General features: G+C 39.6%; 1 protein-coding gene across 1 annotated transcript; it reads left to right on the forward strand.

Annotated features, from left to right (window-relative positions):
* The first annotated feature begins 346 nt into the window (after nucleotides 1-346).
* Nucleotides 347-18317, forward strand: PARVG (parvin, gamma). Its single transcript, XM_010022609.1, has 12 exons — nucleotides 347-425; nucleotides 922-986; nucleotides 3975-4077; nucleotides 5187-5327; nucleotides 5746-5861; nucleotides 7871-7926; nucleotides 8814-8836; nucleotides 10776-10837; nucleotides 10952-11020; nucleotides 12372-12473; nucleotides 16311-16383; nucleotides 18238-18317. The coding sequence occupies exons 1-12, from the start codon at nucleotides 347-349 to the stop codon at nucleotides 18315-18317; spliced, it is 969 nt and encodes a 322-aa protein (XP_010020911.1).
* The last annotated feature ends 780 nt before the right edge of the window (nucleotides 18318-19097 follow it).

Genomic DNA, 19097 nt, shown 5'->3' on the forward strand with positions numbered 1-19097 from the left:
CCATTGATACCTTGGGAAGTGAAAGCTTTTTCATTTCAGTTGAAATACGGTTTTACTAATCTAATTAAGATGAAACAGAATTAGGTGGAATTAAGGCAAGTTTTAGTACTTTTGGGGCTTTTTGATGATTAACAGAAAAAAGCCTTTTTAACTTCTTTTTCTTTACACACATTTCAATACATTTTCAGGCTTTTTCTTTAAAAGCAATCCATGAGCAATGAAATAGTAGCTGAAAAAACCCTTCAGTTTGTTTTCTTCTCATCACTAATTTTGATCTTTACATGCCTTTACTTATGTTCCTTTTCCCCCATATTTTTTAGCAGTTTACCAGGAGTGAGAAAAAACAATGGATCCAGACTTTTTAAATGTGTTTACACAGCCTGCTGCACTTGATCAGTTCCTAGCTGAGAATGTCATAGCTCAAGGTACGTACTTTGTGAACTAGGACAGAAACAGGTCCAAAGAATGACCTGAAGACCCAAGCAGAAAATGTGCAGTACAAATGAACTGTGTATTTTTCAGCAGTGGTTCCATGATTTTATCAGCAGTGAGTAAGCTTTGTGTGTGTTATTTGGCTGCTGGTTCTCTAGAGGCAGATCATGAAGAAGCAACACAAATTTTAGCCGGTTCTTTTGCTGAAATTTAAATTTCACATAAAAGATCTGACCAAGTTTGTTTTCCTCTTTCCATAATTGAGTAAGATCTGTGTAGATCTTACTTATTTGAATTACATTCAAGCATAATTTCCAACATATACCATTTTCTCACTCATAAGGAATCAATTAAAATAGAAAATGTCAGTGTTGCTATATATGGCAAGTAGTAATATTGGGTAATACTAAACTGATAGCTGATTTTACAGCAAACTCTCATTAGTCATACCTGATAATTGTAATGGATCTTGTTTGCTTCCCTTCATAGGTGAGAAGAAGAAAGTCATAAACCCAACTTCTAGCAACAATCCCAAATTGGAAGAATTAAAACTGGTAATGGTACCATTTCTTTTACTATGTTGTTTAACCCTCACCTTAAGTTGTTTTAACCTGTTACATTAATGCTCAACTCTGTAAATTACACAACTCTTTGGCCCCAGTTCCCTACTCTCTATGGATGAGGATGAGCTCTGCTTTTGGCACTTGGGCTCCATACAAGTAAACCAGAGCTTCAGCTTAAGCACAGGGCCAGGATGGCTGGAGCCATACAGGACCAAGCTACAAATGTCTGCATCACTGAAGAGTGGTCATTACTGTGTGTAAAGGGGAGCATAGGTTTGAAACCTGAGTTTTTTCTTATGATACTTCTCCTAACCTGGGACATGTGAGCCACATCGGAAGAACCCAGTTGCTACTTCATTGTAATGATAGTATAATAGCAATGAGAATCCAGCTGGAACAGTGGACTGTGACTGAAAGCAAACCTACATCAGCATTTACTGTGGCTAAAGAGATGCGTGGATACATGCAAGTTTGCTGCCCTGATTCCATCATAACAAGTTTTAGGATTGCTGTACTGATTTGCAGCAGTCTTCTGTCTTTGTCTTCTACCTCTAGTGGCAGCTGGCTCGGCTGCAATGCAGTGTGATGAGAATAGATAACATAGAGCAGAGGGAAAAGGGATGACGGATGTGCAAGTCACCAAGAATTCAGGAGAAAAGCTTTCAAGTTGTTGTAGAGTATGTTGTCTGCTTGAGGTAACTGTGAAGAATGAATCCTATTTCACAGGAAAGCATTTTATTTTGAAAATCTCCCCTGTGTATTCAATCACTGTGTTTCTCTAATGACACAGCCCAGGGGAAGGCTAGCATACTTGTATATCCTGGAAGAAAAGTGGCATGTCTCTTATGAGAACAGCACTTCTTGTATTATGGAGATAGTAGAATTGTTATAAATACTATGAAAACCAGCTTAGGCTATTTGCTGATGTGTGTATATTATGGCATTCATAAATCCATAAATATGTGCATTTCTAGATTATGTTTTCTTAAACCTTTGTGCACATTTGATGAAAAAGATTTGATTTTTGTGTCAGCCTTTCACAATGTTTTTATACAAAAGAGAAAATCTGAAAGGAGGTGCTGCAAAATGCAATTATGTTGTCTACAGAGATACTAAATTTGTATCTGCCAAAAATGAAGAGCTTTCCTCAGTTATGAAGATTTCTGTGAGCTTCAGTGCTTAATGAATTTCCTGTCAGAGACTCCTGAAACAGTGTTCTTCACTGTCTCATTTTTTGTCTTTGGATGATGAGGAGTTGGAAAATGGGACCCAAGGAAGGAAGTCCTCTGGATGCCCATTGATGCCACCAGTTGCCTTCTTAATCTAAAGAGTTCATGGCTCATCCAGAGAAGAGATTGAGATGGAGGGGAGGACAGGGAGGTGTCTTCAAGGGAAGGGTAAGGGAAGCAAAGAAACTTGCTTGGAGAAAGACTCTGTTCCACTGCGTTTTTGTTTTGAGGTGGCTTTGGGGAATTCAGGAATGTGAAATAGCTCACTGTAGTTTCTATAATTATCAAACTGTACCTAAACTAGAAGATGGTTGCATTTGAAGGCCAGTAGCAAGCTTTAGACACAAAACTCTGCTCTGCAGCTGAGTGAGGCCCTGACAACTGAACTGACAGCCAAGTTGTGTGAGCTGCAGGCTGTGGATGTGGCTGTTTAGAGCCAAGACAGCAAAGGAATGATCTCATAGATGTATACTCAGCAGTACTTTCTGCTTTTCCAGCTTCCATCGGGTTGTGCCGTTATGTTCGTGGTATCTTTCTCTCCCTTACACATCTAAAGGGTCAACAGGTCTTAACCTGTAAGCGTTAGCTGAGGAGCATAGCTTTCTGCTCTAGAAAATTCTTGTTACTTCTTAGCTGAGAAAGTATATTCCGAACACTTTGACAGCTTCTCAGTTCAGGCAAGTGCTGTGCCAGACCTTTTTTGTTTCTTGAGAGGTTTCAAGCATCTCAGAGATATTTTATTTTTCCAACCTGCTTTTTACATTTTTGTTCATGTAGGCTAACTTAGAGGGATCTGCTGTGAATTTTCTCCTCTGTTTACAGTGAGTGAGAAGGGTATTACCCACACAACAAACTCCAGACACTCACTTGTAGCAATAATAGCAATACAAGCAGTACCCATCCCCCTTCTGAAAGGTTCTTGTTAACAGCCAGCTGTGGCTACTGCTTTTACGTTCTGCTTCAGCTGGTCACCTTCCATTTCTGTCAACACATGTGGATAAAACATGCTGGGGGAAGTACAGAGGAGCTCCTTTATACTCCTGTGTAGGAGGAGCACAGTGCAAAAGGAAGGGGCTGCAGAGCCGAGGGATGTAACTGTGGAGGTGGTTCCTTTCCAGCTGTATATAGCCCTTGGCTTCCCAAGCAGGTTCCCCTTGCAAAGGCAGGAAGGATATTGAAAAGGGCAATGGGAAGACAGACATAAGACAGTGAAGTTAACAAAATGCTTTTTTCCTCCCAAAAAAGGTACTTGGAGACAGATTAGTACAAAATTGCAGAAAGAGAAAAACAAAAAAAGGAGAGGGAAGGAAGGATTGCTAGTAACATGGATGACTACAAGAAACAATGAAGAATAAGTGACGCCACTTTTCTTACAAACTTTTATTAGATTGTTGAATTTGTGTGAATTCTGTGACATCTAATGAAGGCAGGGGTGGGGAAAAGTACTCTGCAGCCTTTTCCCTGATGGAAGTGGGAGTAGGATCCGTTTCTGCACCTGTATAACTATTTCTACAAAATTCATAGGAATGTAACTTGTGAGATGTCTATTTCCTTGAAAATTAGGGAGAACTAACTGATACTTAATTTCCCTTTAAAAAACAACCAAAAAGCACAAAGGAAATGGAGGTTGAAAGCAAACCAAGATGTGAGATAAAGGACTAATGAGAAAGGTGAAACACAATATAGACTGAGTTCTATACTCTCTAAAAAACAAGAATATAATTGCCAGCTACTTTGTTTTCCTCCACAGTTGTTGATTGACTGGATTAACACAACTCTGAGAGAGGAACACATAGTAGTTAAAAGCCTGGAAGAAGATCTGTATGACGGGCTGGTACTTCATCATCTCTTGGGTAAGCTGCTGTTAACAAACATATCACGGAGGAACTTGTAGATCAGAGAATAAACCTCACAAATTGCAATCTGCTGGGGTCTTACTTCTCGCTGATGGAGAAAGCACTGCACTGGGAGCCATCTCTGATAATTGCAATTCTGAACAAATGCCTGATGATCCACTCTTGGTTTTATGTAATTATTTTTCTTCTGAGAAAGTCTTTTTACCTGCTAGTTAACATAATAAAAAGGTGAAATTTGAAGTGTGAAATTACAGTGCTTCTAAAGGGAAGGAGGGTTTCATAAACCAGAAGCACAATGGTGACTTCTGATGCTACCAGAAACATTGGATGGAATCAGCACTATAATTTATATGTTTTCCTTCTTTAAAAAAAAGAAAAAAAAGAAGGAGGGGGGGAAATAGGTCTAAAGCACTGGGTTGGAATGGTAACAAATGGAAATCTAATAGGCTCTCTACATTATGAAGTGCTTGTATTAAAACAGGACCTCGGAGCAGCCTGTTATTCTATTTCTGTTTCTCCATATCTCTTGTTCCTACTTCATTTTTCTTCCCCCTTTCACTCTTTTTGGGTATGTCTTTCAAATCATCTCTTTTTCACTAAAGCTGAGGGCAGAAGCATGAGCAGGATTGGCTTATTTTCACAGTTTACCTGCCTGAGCAATAAGCTGGGATCTCTTCTATATTTGTGAGTTGATGTCTTCTACATATGTGAGTTGTTGTAAATGGTGTACACACACCGTTTACAAGAAAGATGCGCTTTATTGGATTCCTGTAGCTTCTACTAGGAAAAGGAGGAATGTGGAGTGCTAAGATGGGGGCAGGCATGATGCTGCAAGGAGTAACTTAAGACCTCTCTCTTCTGCAGTTTCACTGATTTTACTGAGGCTTTCAGAAAGCACAGGATGTGGGTCTGTGGCAGAAGCTATTAAGTGGTATTGAAAACTTAAAATGAGAATTTGTGTATTTTGCTGCCATTTTATGTTTTTTTTTTTTTGTTTGTTTTGTTTTGTTTTGTTTTTGTGTTTTGTTTTGTTTTGTGTTTTTTTTTTTTTTTTCTTGTGGTGGTGTTAAAATACATCCATCTCCTTCCTTTGGACTCTGTCAAAGAAAACCTAGGATCTCTCAAGCTGGATGTTGACAAGATCGCATTAACAGAAAAAAAGCAGCGACAGAAACTCTCCGTGATTCTGGAAGCTGTGGCTAAGTGTTTGCAACTGGAAAAAAGTCAGCTGAAATGGAGTGTGGAATGTAGGTGCAGAAGTGAAATTGAAGAAAATCATCCACAACAGGGCTTCCTCTGCTATATGGCTGCTATCAGGCAAAGGGGTGCCAGAACAGTAATTAAACAACCTGTTTTCGATTACTAGTTGAATCAAAAGTGAGACAGGTCTAACTGACCCTGACTGGATCAGGCAGGCTGCATCCTCTAAGTGTGTGGCTTGTGGACCACTTCATACTCCTCATCATTCATGTGCATGTCTCAAAAAAAGGACTTTTAAGGTGTGGTATTGCTGAATTGTGATATTATAGAAACTGCAATCCGATGTCTCACCTGTGTTATAGCCCTCCCTAACCTTGGGATCCTCTGCACAGCGAGAATTTGTGATATTTGAGTGAGGTTTACTTGGTTTGCACACTAAACATTTTCTTTCTTTTCATGGAATAGCTATCTTGACAAAGGACTTAGTGAGCACGCTGCATCTTCTGGTTACAATAGCAAAGCACTTCAAACCCAACCTGGCCATGCCTCCAAATGTTCAAGTGGAAACAATCACCATTGAGGTAATTATAGTGTCAATATTTGTTACAGTAGATCCTAGAATAGATCTAGCAAGACTAATTTGCTTAGAATTAGGAAGAAATGTGTGTGCAGCTGTGAAAGATATTTGTATTCTGTGAACTCTGCCTTTTAATTTCTGAGTTTGTTGGTCTAGACTATAAAGTTCCCAGTTCAGATGCTGTTATCTTTAAAAGGTTAGAAACATTATGCTGTTTTTCCTCTTTGATTAAAGAAAGGAATGATCTAAATGGAAAACAGCTGTTGATCTCTGTAAAGAAAGAAAAAATAAGAAATTCTGCTGTTAGTATCTCTAAGTGTTTTAAAATAGAAGCCTGCACTCGTAAATCATGACACTGGTATAATGCTGAGGGCTTATTTCTTTAGGGAAAGGGAGTGTTTACTCCCCTTCCATAGCCTCACATTTTGGTAATTTTCTCCACAAGCTGAGATCTACATGCTTTCTTCCTCTACTTTGTTTCTTAAAGTCAACTCTGGGACTTCAGGAGAACATCAGATATCCCTCAATTTGGGATTGCAGATATGTGTTGTTTTTGCAAATATGTGTAATTTTTGCAAATAATTGCAAAAATGTGTTACAATTTTAACAGAGGGTTTGCAATTCGTTGGTGTTGGGAGCCAAGTGCATGGTCTGTATGGCATGACCTAGCACTCTTCTTTCTTTGGAACTGATCATTACGGAACTGAAATGAAGCATGCCCTTGAGTTACTTGTGTAACATTAGGAGGTTTAAATGTGTCCTGGAGGGACACCTTCTTCTAGGGCTTGGTTCTGCAAAGGTAGCTGTTGTGGCTCCATCCCAGCTGAGCTTTTCAGCAAAGAAGTGATCTCTCTGATATCTAATGGGACCCAAATTGTGCATTTGGAGCTGCCCATGCTCCTGTCGTGTGGGCGTGATCAGGGACAACGCAGCCCTCCATTTAGTGCCTTATGGCAAGTGCCTCAGCAGATGCTGCTGTGAAAGTGTAGCATTGGGAAGGGCTGTTCACCCTGAGAGAGAGAAGGGGCAATGGAGATAACAGGGTTGTGGTTAAGTGAGCTGATTCCCCGTACGAAGAAATCAATGCCCTCATTGGGAAAGGTAGTCATTAGGTCAAAAGTGAGGGAAGCTCGTAAAGGCACAGCTCAGAAGAGAGGACAAAGGCAGGAAAGTGGAAATGTTGAGAAAGCCCAAGGCAGACCAGAGAAGGCCTGGCCTTTTTGCAACATGTGCCTGCAGGAAGGACCTGTCTTTGCCCTGGTGGGGCTGGGTGCCCTCCTCTTCAGCAATGAGTTGACACAAAGGAGTTAGCTCAGCATGTAAACAGAGAATGTTTTTCACTGCCTGAGAGAGCAGTGAACACCAAGCACTTTTCTGTGATAAGAGATGGTTGCCAGGTGTCTGAATAAAGCAGTATACTAGCCCATCCTCTCCTGTCTCTTCAGAGTGATAGCTGGGCTGAAGCTGTTCTTTTCATGCTATGTGGAGTACTAAGATCTATATACAGGAAAAAACATGCAAGAACATCCCATCTGGTTTCAGAAATAGTAAGAATTGTCATCATAAATCTAAGCAACCCACCAAACCTCTTCAGGGGGGATTCACGAATGGGAGGCAGACCATGGCGTGAGGTTATTATAAAGCAGAGGTGACAACCTCCAGTCCTTCAAAACTGAGAAGTGCATCAAGTTGCTTTGGGCGGGCAGCAATTTCCTGTATATAATAATATAATCAAGACTCCAGGTGAACATGCTAGTCTCTGAATTTCACCAGCTGAGGGACCACATGCCTCTCCTTTGACTTCCTCTGTTGGGGAAGTAAGTTACTTATGGTTGAAAAGTAAAGGAGCAGCAACCTCTCAAACTGTCTGTAGTAATTGTACTGGACATCTTGAATAAATGCCCTCTGGTAATCATTTAAGGCAGCAAACAGGTCATGAGATCCTCATTAATGGTTACAGGGTGGGGTTTTTTTGTGTAACAAATGTGAAAGTATTTATTGTCCTTTCAACAGAACACCTCTGGAGGATTAAAAACAGCAAATGCTGTGGAATATATCACAGAAAACAAGTAAGAGGGGATATATCTGTTTTTTACATTGTCAATCAGAAAGGAAATGCTGTGGGTGTCTTCTCTCTTATAAAAAAATAGCTGGGAATCATGACGATGACAAAAAGTGTGAACCCAGGTGTGCATATGCATGTTTCTCTGATTTCTTTCCTTTTATTTTTTTTTCCTTTTCATATTTGGTATTATGGTATAATACCCTTCTTTACTCTTTATACAAAATTACCTAAAATAATGTGTACGATAATTTCTGAGGCTTAGTGTTTGTCATGGCCATGGAATATAATAACAAATATAATAATAAAAATACAGTACTGTAAAATTACCTCTCCCAGACTAAACTGGAAATTTTCTAAAGCCACAGTGGTTTAAATCTACTTTTATTGTGTTGCTATGGTGTCATTAAATAAAGATAAAGGAGACAGTTCTTTTTGTATTTTACTGTGAAAGAAAGGATTGAGCTTGCTGAGTTTGAAAGGTACTGTCATTATTAAAGGAGTTAAGTAGTAGGATCCTATTTATATGTTCAGAAAGTATGGATGTAATTGCAAGAACTAGGAACAGATTTGCCTACTATCTTTTATATGATAGGACATCTTCAAACTAATATCGTGAGCAACATAGTGGAAGAGAATATTACGGATTTGGCTTATAAAATAAATGTTCATTGGTCTGAGGGCCAATTAAAATCTCATATACTTCCAAGAATCTACACAGTTATATAGTGTACTTAAAAATGTTAGAAAGTTACTCTGCCATAAAGTTAATGTCACTTTGTACTGTATCTCCTGCTTTACAAGATAGCTGATGGCCCAGATAAGCTTTGCTTGTGAATAAGACTGGTTCTGCTGAATGCTTTTTCTAATTCTTGCTTTTTATTGCATTTTCAGGGAGAATTTAGAAGCACAGTCAAGTAAGTCCTGGCATTGCCAAGTTCAGTGTTTAACTATTATGTGCTATTCTACACCACATTCTGATCATTTTTCAGATAAAATCAGTATTGCTGCCACTACAGTTAATAGAGATTCATGGATTTCTCCTAGTGTTTTTTTTCCAAATGTCTTCTGTTAATGTCTGCTCATATCAACACAACATAATTCAGAAATTGGGTGGTCACTTTGCCCGTGGGCTACAGACAACAGATGGGAGATGAGAGAAGAAATGAAAGAGTGGGTTAATGACACAACAGAGAAGACCTGGCTGGGGGGCGAAGTATGCCTTGGATTTACACATTGACCTCATTCACTGTTGGAACTATTTATGAGCATAATGTCTTGAGAATTGTGTCTTGTTGCTACCAGTTTCAACGTAGTTTCCCTTCTGCAGTTTGCAAATGAGATTTTGAAGTCTACTGGTACTTGACTATGGATGGCAGCTCAATAAAGCCAACATCCCCAGAGTTTTTTACCCTTAGGGCTTTTGAGGGCTGCGAAACACTTGAGGTGAAAAATGTCCATCTGTGCAGAGCCTGAAAAGGCCTGGGCACTGCTGAGGCTTCAGTGTGAGCTACTCTTCCTTACTGCAAAGGAGCACGTTGTATCCCCAGTGAATCAAGGCAACTGTTTTAATTCTCTGCTGTGCCCTTTATGTTAGCATTTTCATCCTTTGTAGAAGTGCAGACTGTATCATTTAATACATAGGTATCATTTGTTCCAACAAGTGGTCTCTAATATGGGCTGAAATTGTGGAAAAAGAAACCCTCTGTAATTAGGTATTTCTTCCACTGGCCTGATTCTGCTGCAAAGAGAAATCTGAAATTCACTCTTCAAAATGCTCCCTCTCTCCGTTTTTAACTCAGCTTGCTTAGCAGAGGGAAATCCCAAAGCGTGGCTCCAGAAGAGGGCGCTCTAGTTTGCAAGGCCGTTGCAGGTTTCCGACTGTTGCTCAGTGATTTATTTGATGGATTCACTAATTCCCTGACGCTACTCTTGCAGCAACCCCCTAACAGGGAGAATGGAGAAACCAGAGGAAACCTTTTCACAATGAGGCTTCTCTGTTGCTGGCTTTTGGGAGGAATCTTCCTTAAACAAAGCTGCCTTCGCTTTCCTGTACTCCTGAAACTGGTTCTCCATTTAGTTATGCTGCCAGAGTGCCCTTGATTTTTAAGGATGTTTCAAATACTTTGTTCATGCTTGAAACAGAGCAGTTTTGTGGCTAGGTTACCGTAAGAAGATGTATCCTGTTCTTACTAAACCTGGGCAGAAAATGGAGGTGAGGGTGGGCATGCACAAGGATTCTGATGAATCCCATTTCCTTGGAAATCTTTAAACTTGTGCTAGTTCTCTGTTGCAGCACTGCTGACACTAGCTTAGTGCTTTTAAACTGGATGGCAGCACTGGTTATTTTTGAGGTCTGTGAATTTGCAGAGGAAGAGCAGTGTCTCCAAACCCAATATCTAGTTTGTGGGTTTTGGAAGGAAGGGGGCTGTTTTACTGCAAATTCGGTGTAACTGATGCTTCTGTTAAAATGTATAGCTCTTCGTCTCAGCTTACAATATTTTATCCCAGAGGTTCAGGTTGAATAAAAAACATAGGAACTCTTGTTCCACAACTGTAGAGATGTGGAACTTAGCTATTGCTCAGGCTGGTGGCAGCACAAATCTTGAGAACCTCTGCAGGCAAAAATTACAGAGGTGAATGAAGTAAATTGTGTTCTCTGATGTAGTCGGGCTGAAGGGAAGCCACTCACCCTGTTCTTCAAGAAATACAAAAGCAGAAATTTTCCCTGTCTCCCTGTGGCTCTTTTCATCCTTGGCTTATAAGGCGTGAACACCTTTCTCCTTCTGCAGCCACTTTAAACCTCTGATCTGACAGTTATTCCAAATAATGCCAATTAATGTTGTTTTGATACAGAAGATGATGCCTTTGATGAATTATTTAGCTGTGCTCCAGATAAATTGGATGCTGTAAAAAAGGTAATTTACTTTTTTAATAGACATCAGCATTTGTAAGGTAAAACAAAATTAATTTCTTCACTGAAAAAAAGTTATCTTTTCTTCCACCCTCTCCCCCCATTCTGTTTTCTTTAGGTATTACTTCAATTTGTCAACCAACATGTTGGAAAATTAGGATTAAATGTGAACGACATCAGCTGTCAGGTAGCCTGCTCTAAGCTGCATGTTAGCCATGTTTTGTCAGCCGTCAGTGTTTACTCTCACCATTAGGATTCCTTGCTTTTGCTGTAGCAATTTGAAACTTGACAACATAACAATTTTTTCTAGTTTCAGGTTAAGATACCAGGCTTCAGTCTCTGAAGTTTCTAAAGCTAATAAGTAATGAAAAAATATAACTTTGTATTGAATGGTGCCTTTGTAATGCTATAGAGAGTAATTTTCAGAGTCTGCCCAACTCCTGTGGGTGCTCTTTTTGTATGGATGGAAATAAAGGTGTTCTGACAATTAAACTGAAAGCCAAGCTGATTACTGGTGCTTAGTGATTTTCAATGCTGGATTTGCTTCACGGTAGGAAGGTCTGATTTTCATTGCATTACAAAGTCCCATCCTCTGAACATTGAGCTGCTTTAGCATCTGTGAAATTGCAAGAGAGGTGCTCATTAGGCATCTTGGGATGACCTCCCTGGGTGCTGATGAAGAGAGGCACAACCACACCTCTCATGTTCTCCTCCACTGCTGCTGCCTCCGGGGAGGGTGGATGGTGGCTCATGCAGAGCCAGGGAGCTGCAGCATCCTCCCTGCACTTTTCCAGGGAGTGAGTGAGCGATGGGAGATGAGCTCAGGGTTGTTCCTTGTGACTTCTTCATTCCCTTCTTCTGCAGACACACGTGCAGAAATCAACCCACTGATGTTGCTTTACTCCAAGCTTTAAAAACCTTGGTGCAGGTGCAGTCCTTGCCATTTATGCCATGTGGATGAAAAGCGGAGCTGTGCTCTGGTGCTCTTCTAGGTTTTCCTGGTGGGCAACTGTGAGAAAGGAAGTTTCACAAGTGTTTTGTCATAACAAACACTTACAGGCTGCCCAGGGGGGTTGCGGAGCATCCCTCTATGGAGACATTCAAAACCTGCCTGGATGCGTTTCTGTGTAACCTGCTCTAGGTGGCCCTGCCTTGGCAGGGGGGTTGGACTGGATGATCTCCAGAGGTCCCTTCCAACTCTAATGATTCTGTGATTCTGTGAAATCTTAGGCGCTAGGCACAATTTTATTTTGTTCATACTTATGCATTTGTTGCTTGTGGTTGTCTGTAGTCTCTTCACATCTGGAATAGTTTGTTTTAATAGCTGTCTTTTTACAAGGTCTTATTTTCACTAACATGAACTTGGGAGCCTTATGTAACTAAATATGAAGTTCACTGTGGAAGAGGTTGAGGGAGCTGAGTCATTAAGCTGTCTGCTTGCCAGAGTACCATTTAAATTCCTTTATTGCTAGAACGGCATTTATCGAAGTAACTTACTAAAAGCCAAAGTAATAATATTAAGATCATTCTTCATCTAGTTTGCAGACGGAGTTATCTTACTTTTGTTAATTGGACAACTGGAGGGCTACTTTCTGAATTTAAGGCATTTCTTCCTGACTCCAGCCAGCACTGTGGAGATGGTAGGTTGTTATTTAATTGTTTAGAGCTTGAAGCTTCAAACACCTTGTCTATTTAGTGCTTCCATATGTCAGTTAAACAAAAGCTCTAAACTGCTGCTGCTGCTGCATGTGCAGTCATAAGCATTTAGCGTTTGCAAGATAGTGGTTTGGGACAGTACAAATACATGCACTGTATGTTAAAATACCTTGGAACAGGTCGGTGTCTTTTTCAAAATTAGTTGTTATCTCACGGGAGGCAAACTATTGTTACTTACACTTATTTGACAGGGACATGCTTCTGAAGTCTTCTGGTGAAATACAGAGGATCTGTGTGGTGGGGAATTGGCATGCTATCTGTTACAAGTCTGTCCTGCAAACAACATTTTTAAGTGGATGACTCCCCTTGCATAGCAGAACTGGATCCCTATACATTTCCTTAGGCTGTCCTAAAAATATACCTTAATTGAGACATGACCAGAATATGACCAGAATATTCTGAAGGCTCCCTCTGTGCTTTGAAGCTCTCAAGAGTTTACATTTTTTCCTTCCCAAAGGCTGGGAGCTCTAACCTACCCAGCCAGGCTAGAGGTTGACACCTTTTTCAACCTCTACCAGGCAGATGTCATCACTGCTCTAAAAGAACAAGCTGGCATTAGCCAGAAGCCGGTGTAAATGCCCCCTCCACAGATCTAGGGTGTTAATCTATTTTGAAATATTTCAGTTATTTTCAGATTGTCTCCAGTGTGGGCAGAGATTTTTCATGTGGGTCACTGAATAGCTCTGAAAATCTTGAAACCTATTTTTCCTGGGTTATATTCAGTTAGATCTCTGAAGGTGAAACGTGTCAGATCCTTTTTGCTTGAGCGCTGCCTCAGAAGAGAATCTCTCCTCTGGTGTGGTTTGCATTATAGCTTCCCTGTACAGACAAGAGTTTCATCTGATTCCTGACATCCCTGCAATGTTTATTTGTAATGAAAATTCTCAGAGGCCCTGTATTAATATATAAATACTCCTGTGGAGTTTTTCTTCAAAGCATTTCAAAGCACAATTGCCTGAGACCTAGGTTCAAATTCTGTCAAAAATCCACTGCTGTCAGTTGCATGTTTAAGGTATTAGGAAGAATTCAGATTTTTTAAAATCTAAGAAGAGGGAAAATATATTTTGAAGGCTTTAATCAAACAAAATCAAAGCATTTCCCTGCAGTGGTTTTTCTTCCCTTTCTCTTCTTCCACTCAGTTTTTAAATTTTTTTTTGCTCTGGGATATTGACTTGGAAATAATTTTTTAGCATTTCCATGAACTTTATTTAAAGGAAGTAAATGATTTTTTTTTTCCAATCTAAAATTTCATAGATAACCTTTTTATTTTTGGATCAGCTCTGTTCAAGCCTCACAGATCTTTTTCAAGAAACGAGATACTCCTAAATTTCAGGTACAGATCAGAGCCCTGACTTTATAGTTCTTAACCTGCACATGCTGGTCATTGGCCTCAGAGAAGAATATAATGGGGTTGGGTACTGGTTCAGTACAATTCTGTATGTCCTAGTAATTTCATTTTAGCAAAGTTACTTCCAAGTACTGGATTTTTTGTTGAACAGTTTGCCAAAGTGGTATTTACCATTTGTTTCTCCTCTGATGTTCATTACAAGATGAAAAATGAGATGACAGTGTAACTAAAAATATTGAGCGACCATAGTTCAACTGTCATTTGTACATGAAATACATATTTCAGTTCCCCTGGGCTTTCTACTCCCTGTCATTTTAGACATTAATTGGTACTGTAAAGTATGAAAATGAAACTTTTCCGGAGATTTAAAACATGTCACTTGTGTTATAAAAATGGTGACAACCACACGCACTGTTGTGATCTGTGCAGTGCATCAACTTTTCATTCAAGCTGAAAGCTTGCGGTTGAAAGCTAGTATGTACACTTTGTGAATTGCAAAGAGGGGAAATTGGAAGGAAGCGGTGATACCGAGGAAGAAATAGAAACAAGAAATAAGGAGGGAAGCAGCCCACATTAGAGGGACAAGAGGGGTGAGGAAAGCAGGTGCAGAAATTCAGGAGGTGACTCACGTAGAGGTGCAGAAGACAGCATTGGGTGTGGGTAGGTTTGTTGCAGGGTTTTTGAGTGTTTATCACAAAACCAAAAAAATTTACACACAACTGTAAAGGAAGTCCAGCTCTGGCCACTCCTGTCTGTAGAAAGGTACATATTCTGAGAGAGAGTATCGTCACAGAATAGGTCAGGCTGAAATTAGGGGTGAACTTTGCACAGTCAGGAGATGATGATGATGATGGAGGGCCCCTGTGCTTATCAAAACTGTGTGAACTTGATACTTTTGCCAAAACAAGTCAAGAGCTGAAAACCCCTAGATGTCCTCGCCTCTGTCCAGTTGTAAATCGTAGAGAATTGTCCAGCTGTTTTGAGTCTGGAAGCACAGGTGGATGAAACAACTTATTTTTCTAGGTTTACTTTCTTTGGTGATTATCAGTATTTCTGATTGAAGATTTATTTTGAAATCTGCATGTTGTTCCTTGCAAATATCACACACATAACAGAAAGGGAAATGTGCCCCTTTTACCTTTGCTGGTTCATTAAAGAAGCATTTCATTAATTCATTCCAATCAGAAAACTGTGTAGATCTGTATGAGCTTAAGCTGTTGTGGCTGCTGACTATCAGAGGAAGAAAACAAGCCTGAATCCAAACTGACAGTCTGTCTCTTGTAAACCATACAACCAGGTAAAAAATAAACCTATTGCTTCACTTCAGAGCACACGGTTTTGCTTGGCTTATGTATGGGGGGATCCATGTGCTTATTGTCAAAAGATAATAGGCAACAGCACAGCTGCAGTTGCGATGTGCCTCCCAGAGGATAAATTGCTCAGTAGCCTAAGGCATGTATGAAGAGACAATCTGAAGTTTGTTCAGGCCCTGCGGGTATTTAAAAGACAAGTAGATGTGGCATTTAGGGACATGGTTTAGTGGTGGACTTGGCAGTGCTGGGATGACAATTGGACTTGATGATCCTAAAGGTCTTTTCCAAACTAAATGATTCTAGGATCTTATGATTAGAAGAAGGGAGCTTCCTAATTACTATCCAAGTAAACAACTGCCCTTAAGCTGTTAGAAGGTAGTAATGGGATGTTATATTACTTAAAAAAAAAAAAAATTATTCATGACTACTGCATATGTGTATGATGCTGCTTTAATGTGGGGAAAGTAGAGAAGAACCAGCAAGGAAAACCCAGAAAATCCCTCAGCCTTCATTCATAGATATGTGCTTGATTTCTCATGAGTAGTATTAAGGATATCATCACTGCTGTTACTGTGTATAGACATCTTTATATGTTAAAGCATAAACTTTTAGCTCACGAATACTGGCTGACCAGAAGATTTGCAGTCTTTGTAATACTAAATGACATAAAGAGAAGTTTTTCCTTATGTGTTTTTTGTTTGTTCCAAATGTGGAAAACATATGAGCATTGTTAAAAAAATAGAAATAAATTCCATGCATCTATTAGATCTTGTTATAAATCTAGCCTGTGTTCCCCATGGAAACATCCATTAACACAAGACTTTCACATGCAAGGTCTATTTTTAAGTAAATGGATTCTTCTGCCCATCTCATGAGATAGATTTTGTAGGAGATGGATTTCACATCCAATTTTATATGATAATTGCTAGAAATTCTGAAGAGCACTCCATCAAAACTAAGGAGATGGATATGAGTACATATTTATGAATCAGTATCTTCAGCTACTAAAAAAAATACCTTTTAAACCTCCTGGCCACTGCACTGCTGGGTGGAAAACATTTTCTGTTATATTGATCTTTCTCTCTTTCTCCCATCAACAGCTTCACAATGTTAACCTTGCTTTGGACTTGCTGGCAGATGGAGGTCTTCTGAATTTTTCTGTGAATTCTGAAGGTGAGTCATGACATGCAAACTTCTCTAGAATAGAATTGCTAATATCCTGGCTTAGCAAAAGTTAGGGCAATTGAAGAAAATAGATTCTGCAGTGTGACACGGACACATTTTGTTATATGGCTGCCCATAGGTCCTCATTCAGAATGAATTGTAATAAATCTGAGAATTGTTTTCAAGAATATTTCTATACTAAAAATGTTGACTGTTATAGGTTTAGTAATTTTGCACTAAACTTAAACTATTTAGTAGGTCAGTGTTTGTTGAAGATTTTAAACAGTGGCAGCTCCTAGGGAAATTACAGCAGCTGAGCTGGGGGGAAAGTTATTTTCCTATCTCGTAAGACATTTTAGTGCATTAAACCCAATCTCACTTCATATGGGAAGATACCTTGCAGAATATGTCCTGAAAAGCAGAAACACTGACCACTCACTCTTTTCAAACCCAGAAGAGGTCATGGGTCAGTCTCCTGACTGTGAAATTCATAGGTGTTAAGCTGCTACTCTGCCTAGTTCAGACCTACGAGCTGAATCTTGATCTCCTGCATCCAAGTGAATGCTTTCATCACTAAGTCAATGTGCATGCATGTTTCTTTTGCATGAGTCTCACTTTCCAATTGAAAAAATGGTCCAAAGAGAAATTTTTGACCAGCTCCTGGTGGGATGAGAGATGTGGTTATGTTAATGGATGGTGCTGTGACTGCTTAGCCTGACTCTTTGCAAGGCACATGACCTCGCCCTTCATCAAGCTCAAAAGCTTCTTATTGAATAAAGAAATAAAATCTTTATTAAAAATACAAAGCATTGTCTCTTCCCCTGTTACTTATTTATAAGCAAGTGAGTGCATGTGTTTAGTACATAATCCATGGCATCATGGAAAGGGAAAGGTAAAATTTAGGTCTTTTTGTTTTTTCTTTTGTTTTCATTAATGCTTTGGTGATGTTGGCAATTTGTATGATAGGCATGCATGAATTGTAAGCTTTTTGCCATGTTGCATAGAGCTAGGAGTTTGGAAAGCTATTTATGTTAACTTTGAAAAGAGTAATCTGTGTGAGCTCAGATCTCCATGCTGAGATCCATCTTTTGTATGAAAAGAGACAAACCTGTGCTTACTTTCCTTCCCTCTGGCTATTCTGCATTGCCTCAAACAGAGAGTTGATCAGTATAAGAAACACTGGTGCGAGCACCTGCAGATCCTGTAGCTTCACTGGGAAAATCCTCATCTAGTGATTGAATTTAGTATGATTTAGGGGTACTTATTACAGCTACACTATTTAGACTTTACTAGTGTTTCATTATTAGTCTTTCTCCCAGTGATTTACAGCACTGTAACAACAGTAAACCCTCTAAATCAGTTACCCTCTTCCATTGCAATTATTAAATACAAAAGCAGTTTATTTAGCTGAGAACATGGAAGCTGAAAACTAAATGTAAAAAAGAAAACAGCCAACGGCAGGAAAACATAATGGAAACGTTACAACCAAAAATAAAGTTATCAACTGATTCGCAGTATGATTCTTGCCATACAAGAATCATTCAAAAATAAAATTGTAAAGTCCTAAATGATCTAATCTGTTCTCTGCTAGTGAAGAATTGTTTCTTACTATGCGTTATTTATCCTGTCTTCCAGCAAGACAGTGCAGTGAAATAAACTTCTCCTTAAGTTCATTTAATGAATAAATAATTTTTCTAGCTCTGTAGTTCCTGGTTTGCTTCTTGTTATAATTAGATTTTCTAAGTTTACTTTATAATTGGGGAAAGGTGGAAGATTGTCTTTGACAATTGCAGTCTCTTTCTATTCCACAGATTGCTAATGCTTCCCATGTGGTTTTGTTGTTTCTGGTTTGTGTATCCACAGATATTGTGAACGGAGATATGAAGACTACAATGCGAATTCTGTGTTGCTTGTATTCCAAATACAAATCCAAGGAAGCATGAAGAGCAAGGCCAAGAGCTTGGGCTTTTTTGTTGTTGGTTTTTTTTTTTTCCCCAGCATGTTATGGTCAGATTTTTGGATTCCCAGCTCTGTTTGCCACTGTTTGTGTGCATGCACTTGTGTCTGTTAATACTTGCTGTATTAACATTATATATGCAAGTATGTATTCATGCAAGTTTTCACATAGGCCTGAGTAACTAAGTATGTGTGTGTCTGGGGCCAGTGTACTATGTAATTCTGAGGCTGCAGCTCTTGCTTTAGACCCCATCTCTTGTTCTGTCTGAGCCCCTCTACTGCTGCAAAGAAGTGAATTCTAGGCTCTGCAATCTTTGCTTCTGGAGGTAAATTTGGAAGCTGTAATTACCACCTCCCCACTTTCCAGCTTGAGTGACTCTAGAAACTAGAGCGTGGAAAGACCCATCATGGCACCTCTGGGAAGAGGAAGATTGCAGACACACTTGAAGCTCAAGTTCAAAACCTTCTTTAGACAGGTGGCTAGCTGTTCTCAGATGAGGGTATGATTTGGTCAACAAATGCATAGGTAGCCAAGATGAAAGGTGAACTTATCAAGTGTCTGATAAGGCTCCACCATCTGCCTGCTCAAATATGGAAAAGGGACTTGGAACAACATGCTGGTGTGACACCATGCTGTAACAGAGAGGTCTTCTGCACAGCTGTAGAAAGATGTCCTTGTTTCCTTACTAAGCTAATGCCAAACTGTGGCCAGCTCCAGCCCTTTGCAGCCCAAATGTAATGTCTGAGTAGCAGGGATGCCAATTCCT

Source organism: Nestor notabilis, unplaced genomic scaffold, assembly GCF_000696875.1.
Source record: "Nestor notabilis isolate BGI_N333 unplaced genomic scaffold, ASM69687v1 scaffold3659, whole genome shotgun sequence".
Classification (NCBI taxonomy): domain Eukaryota; kingdom Metazoa; phylum Chordata; class Aves; order Psittaciformes; family Psittacidae; genus Nestor; species Nestor notabilis.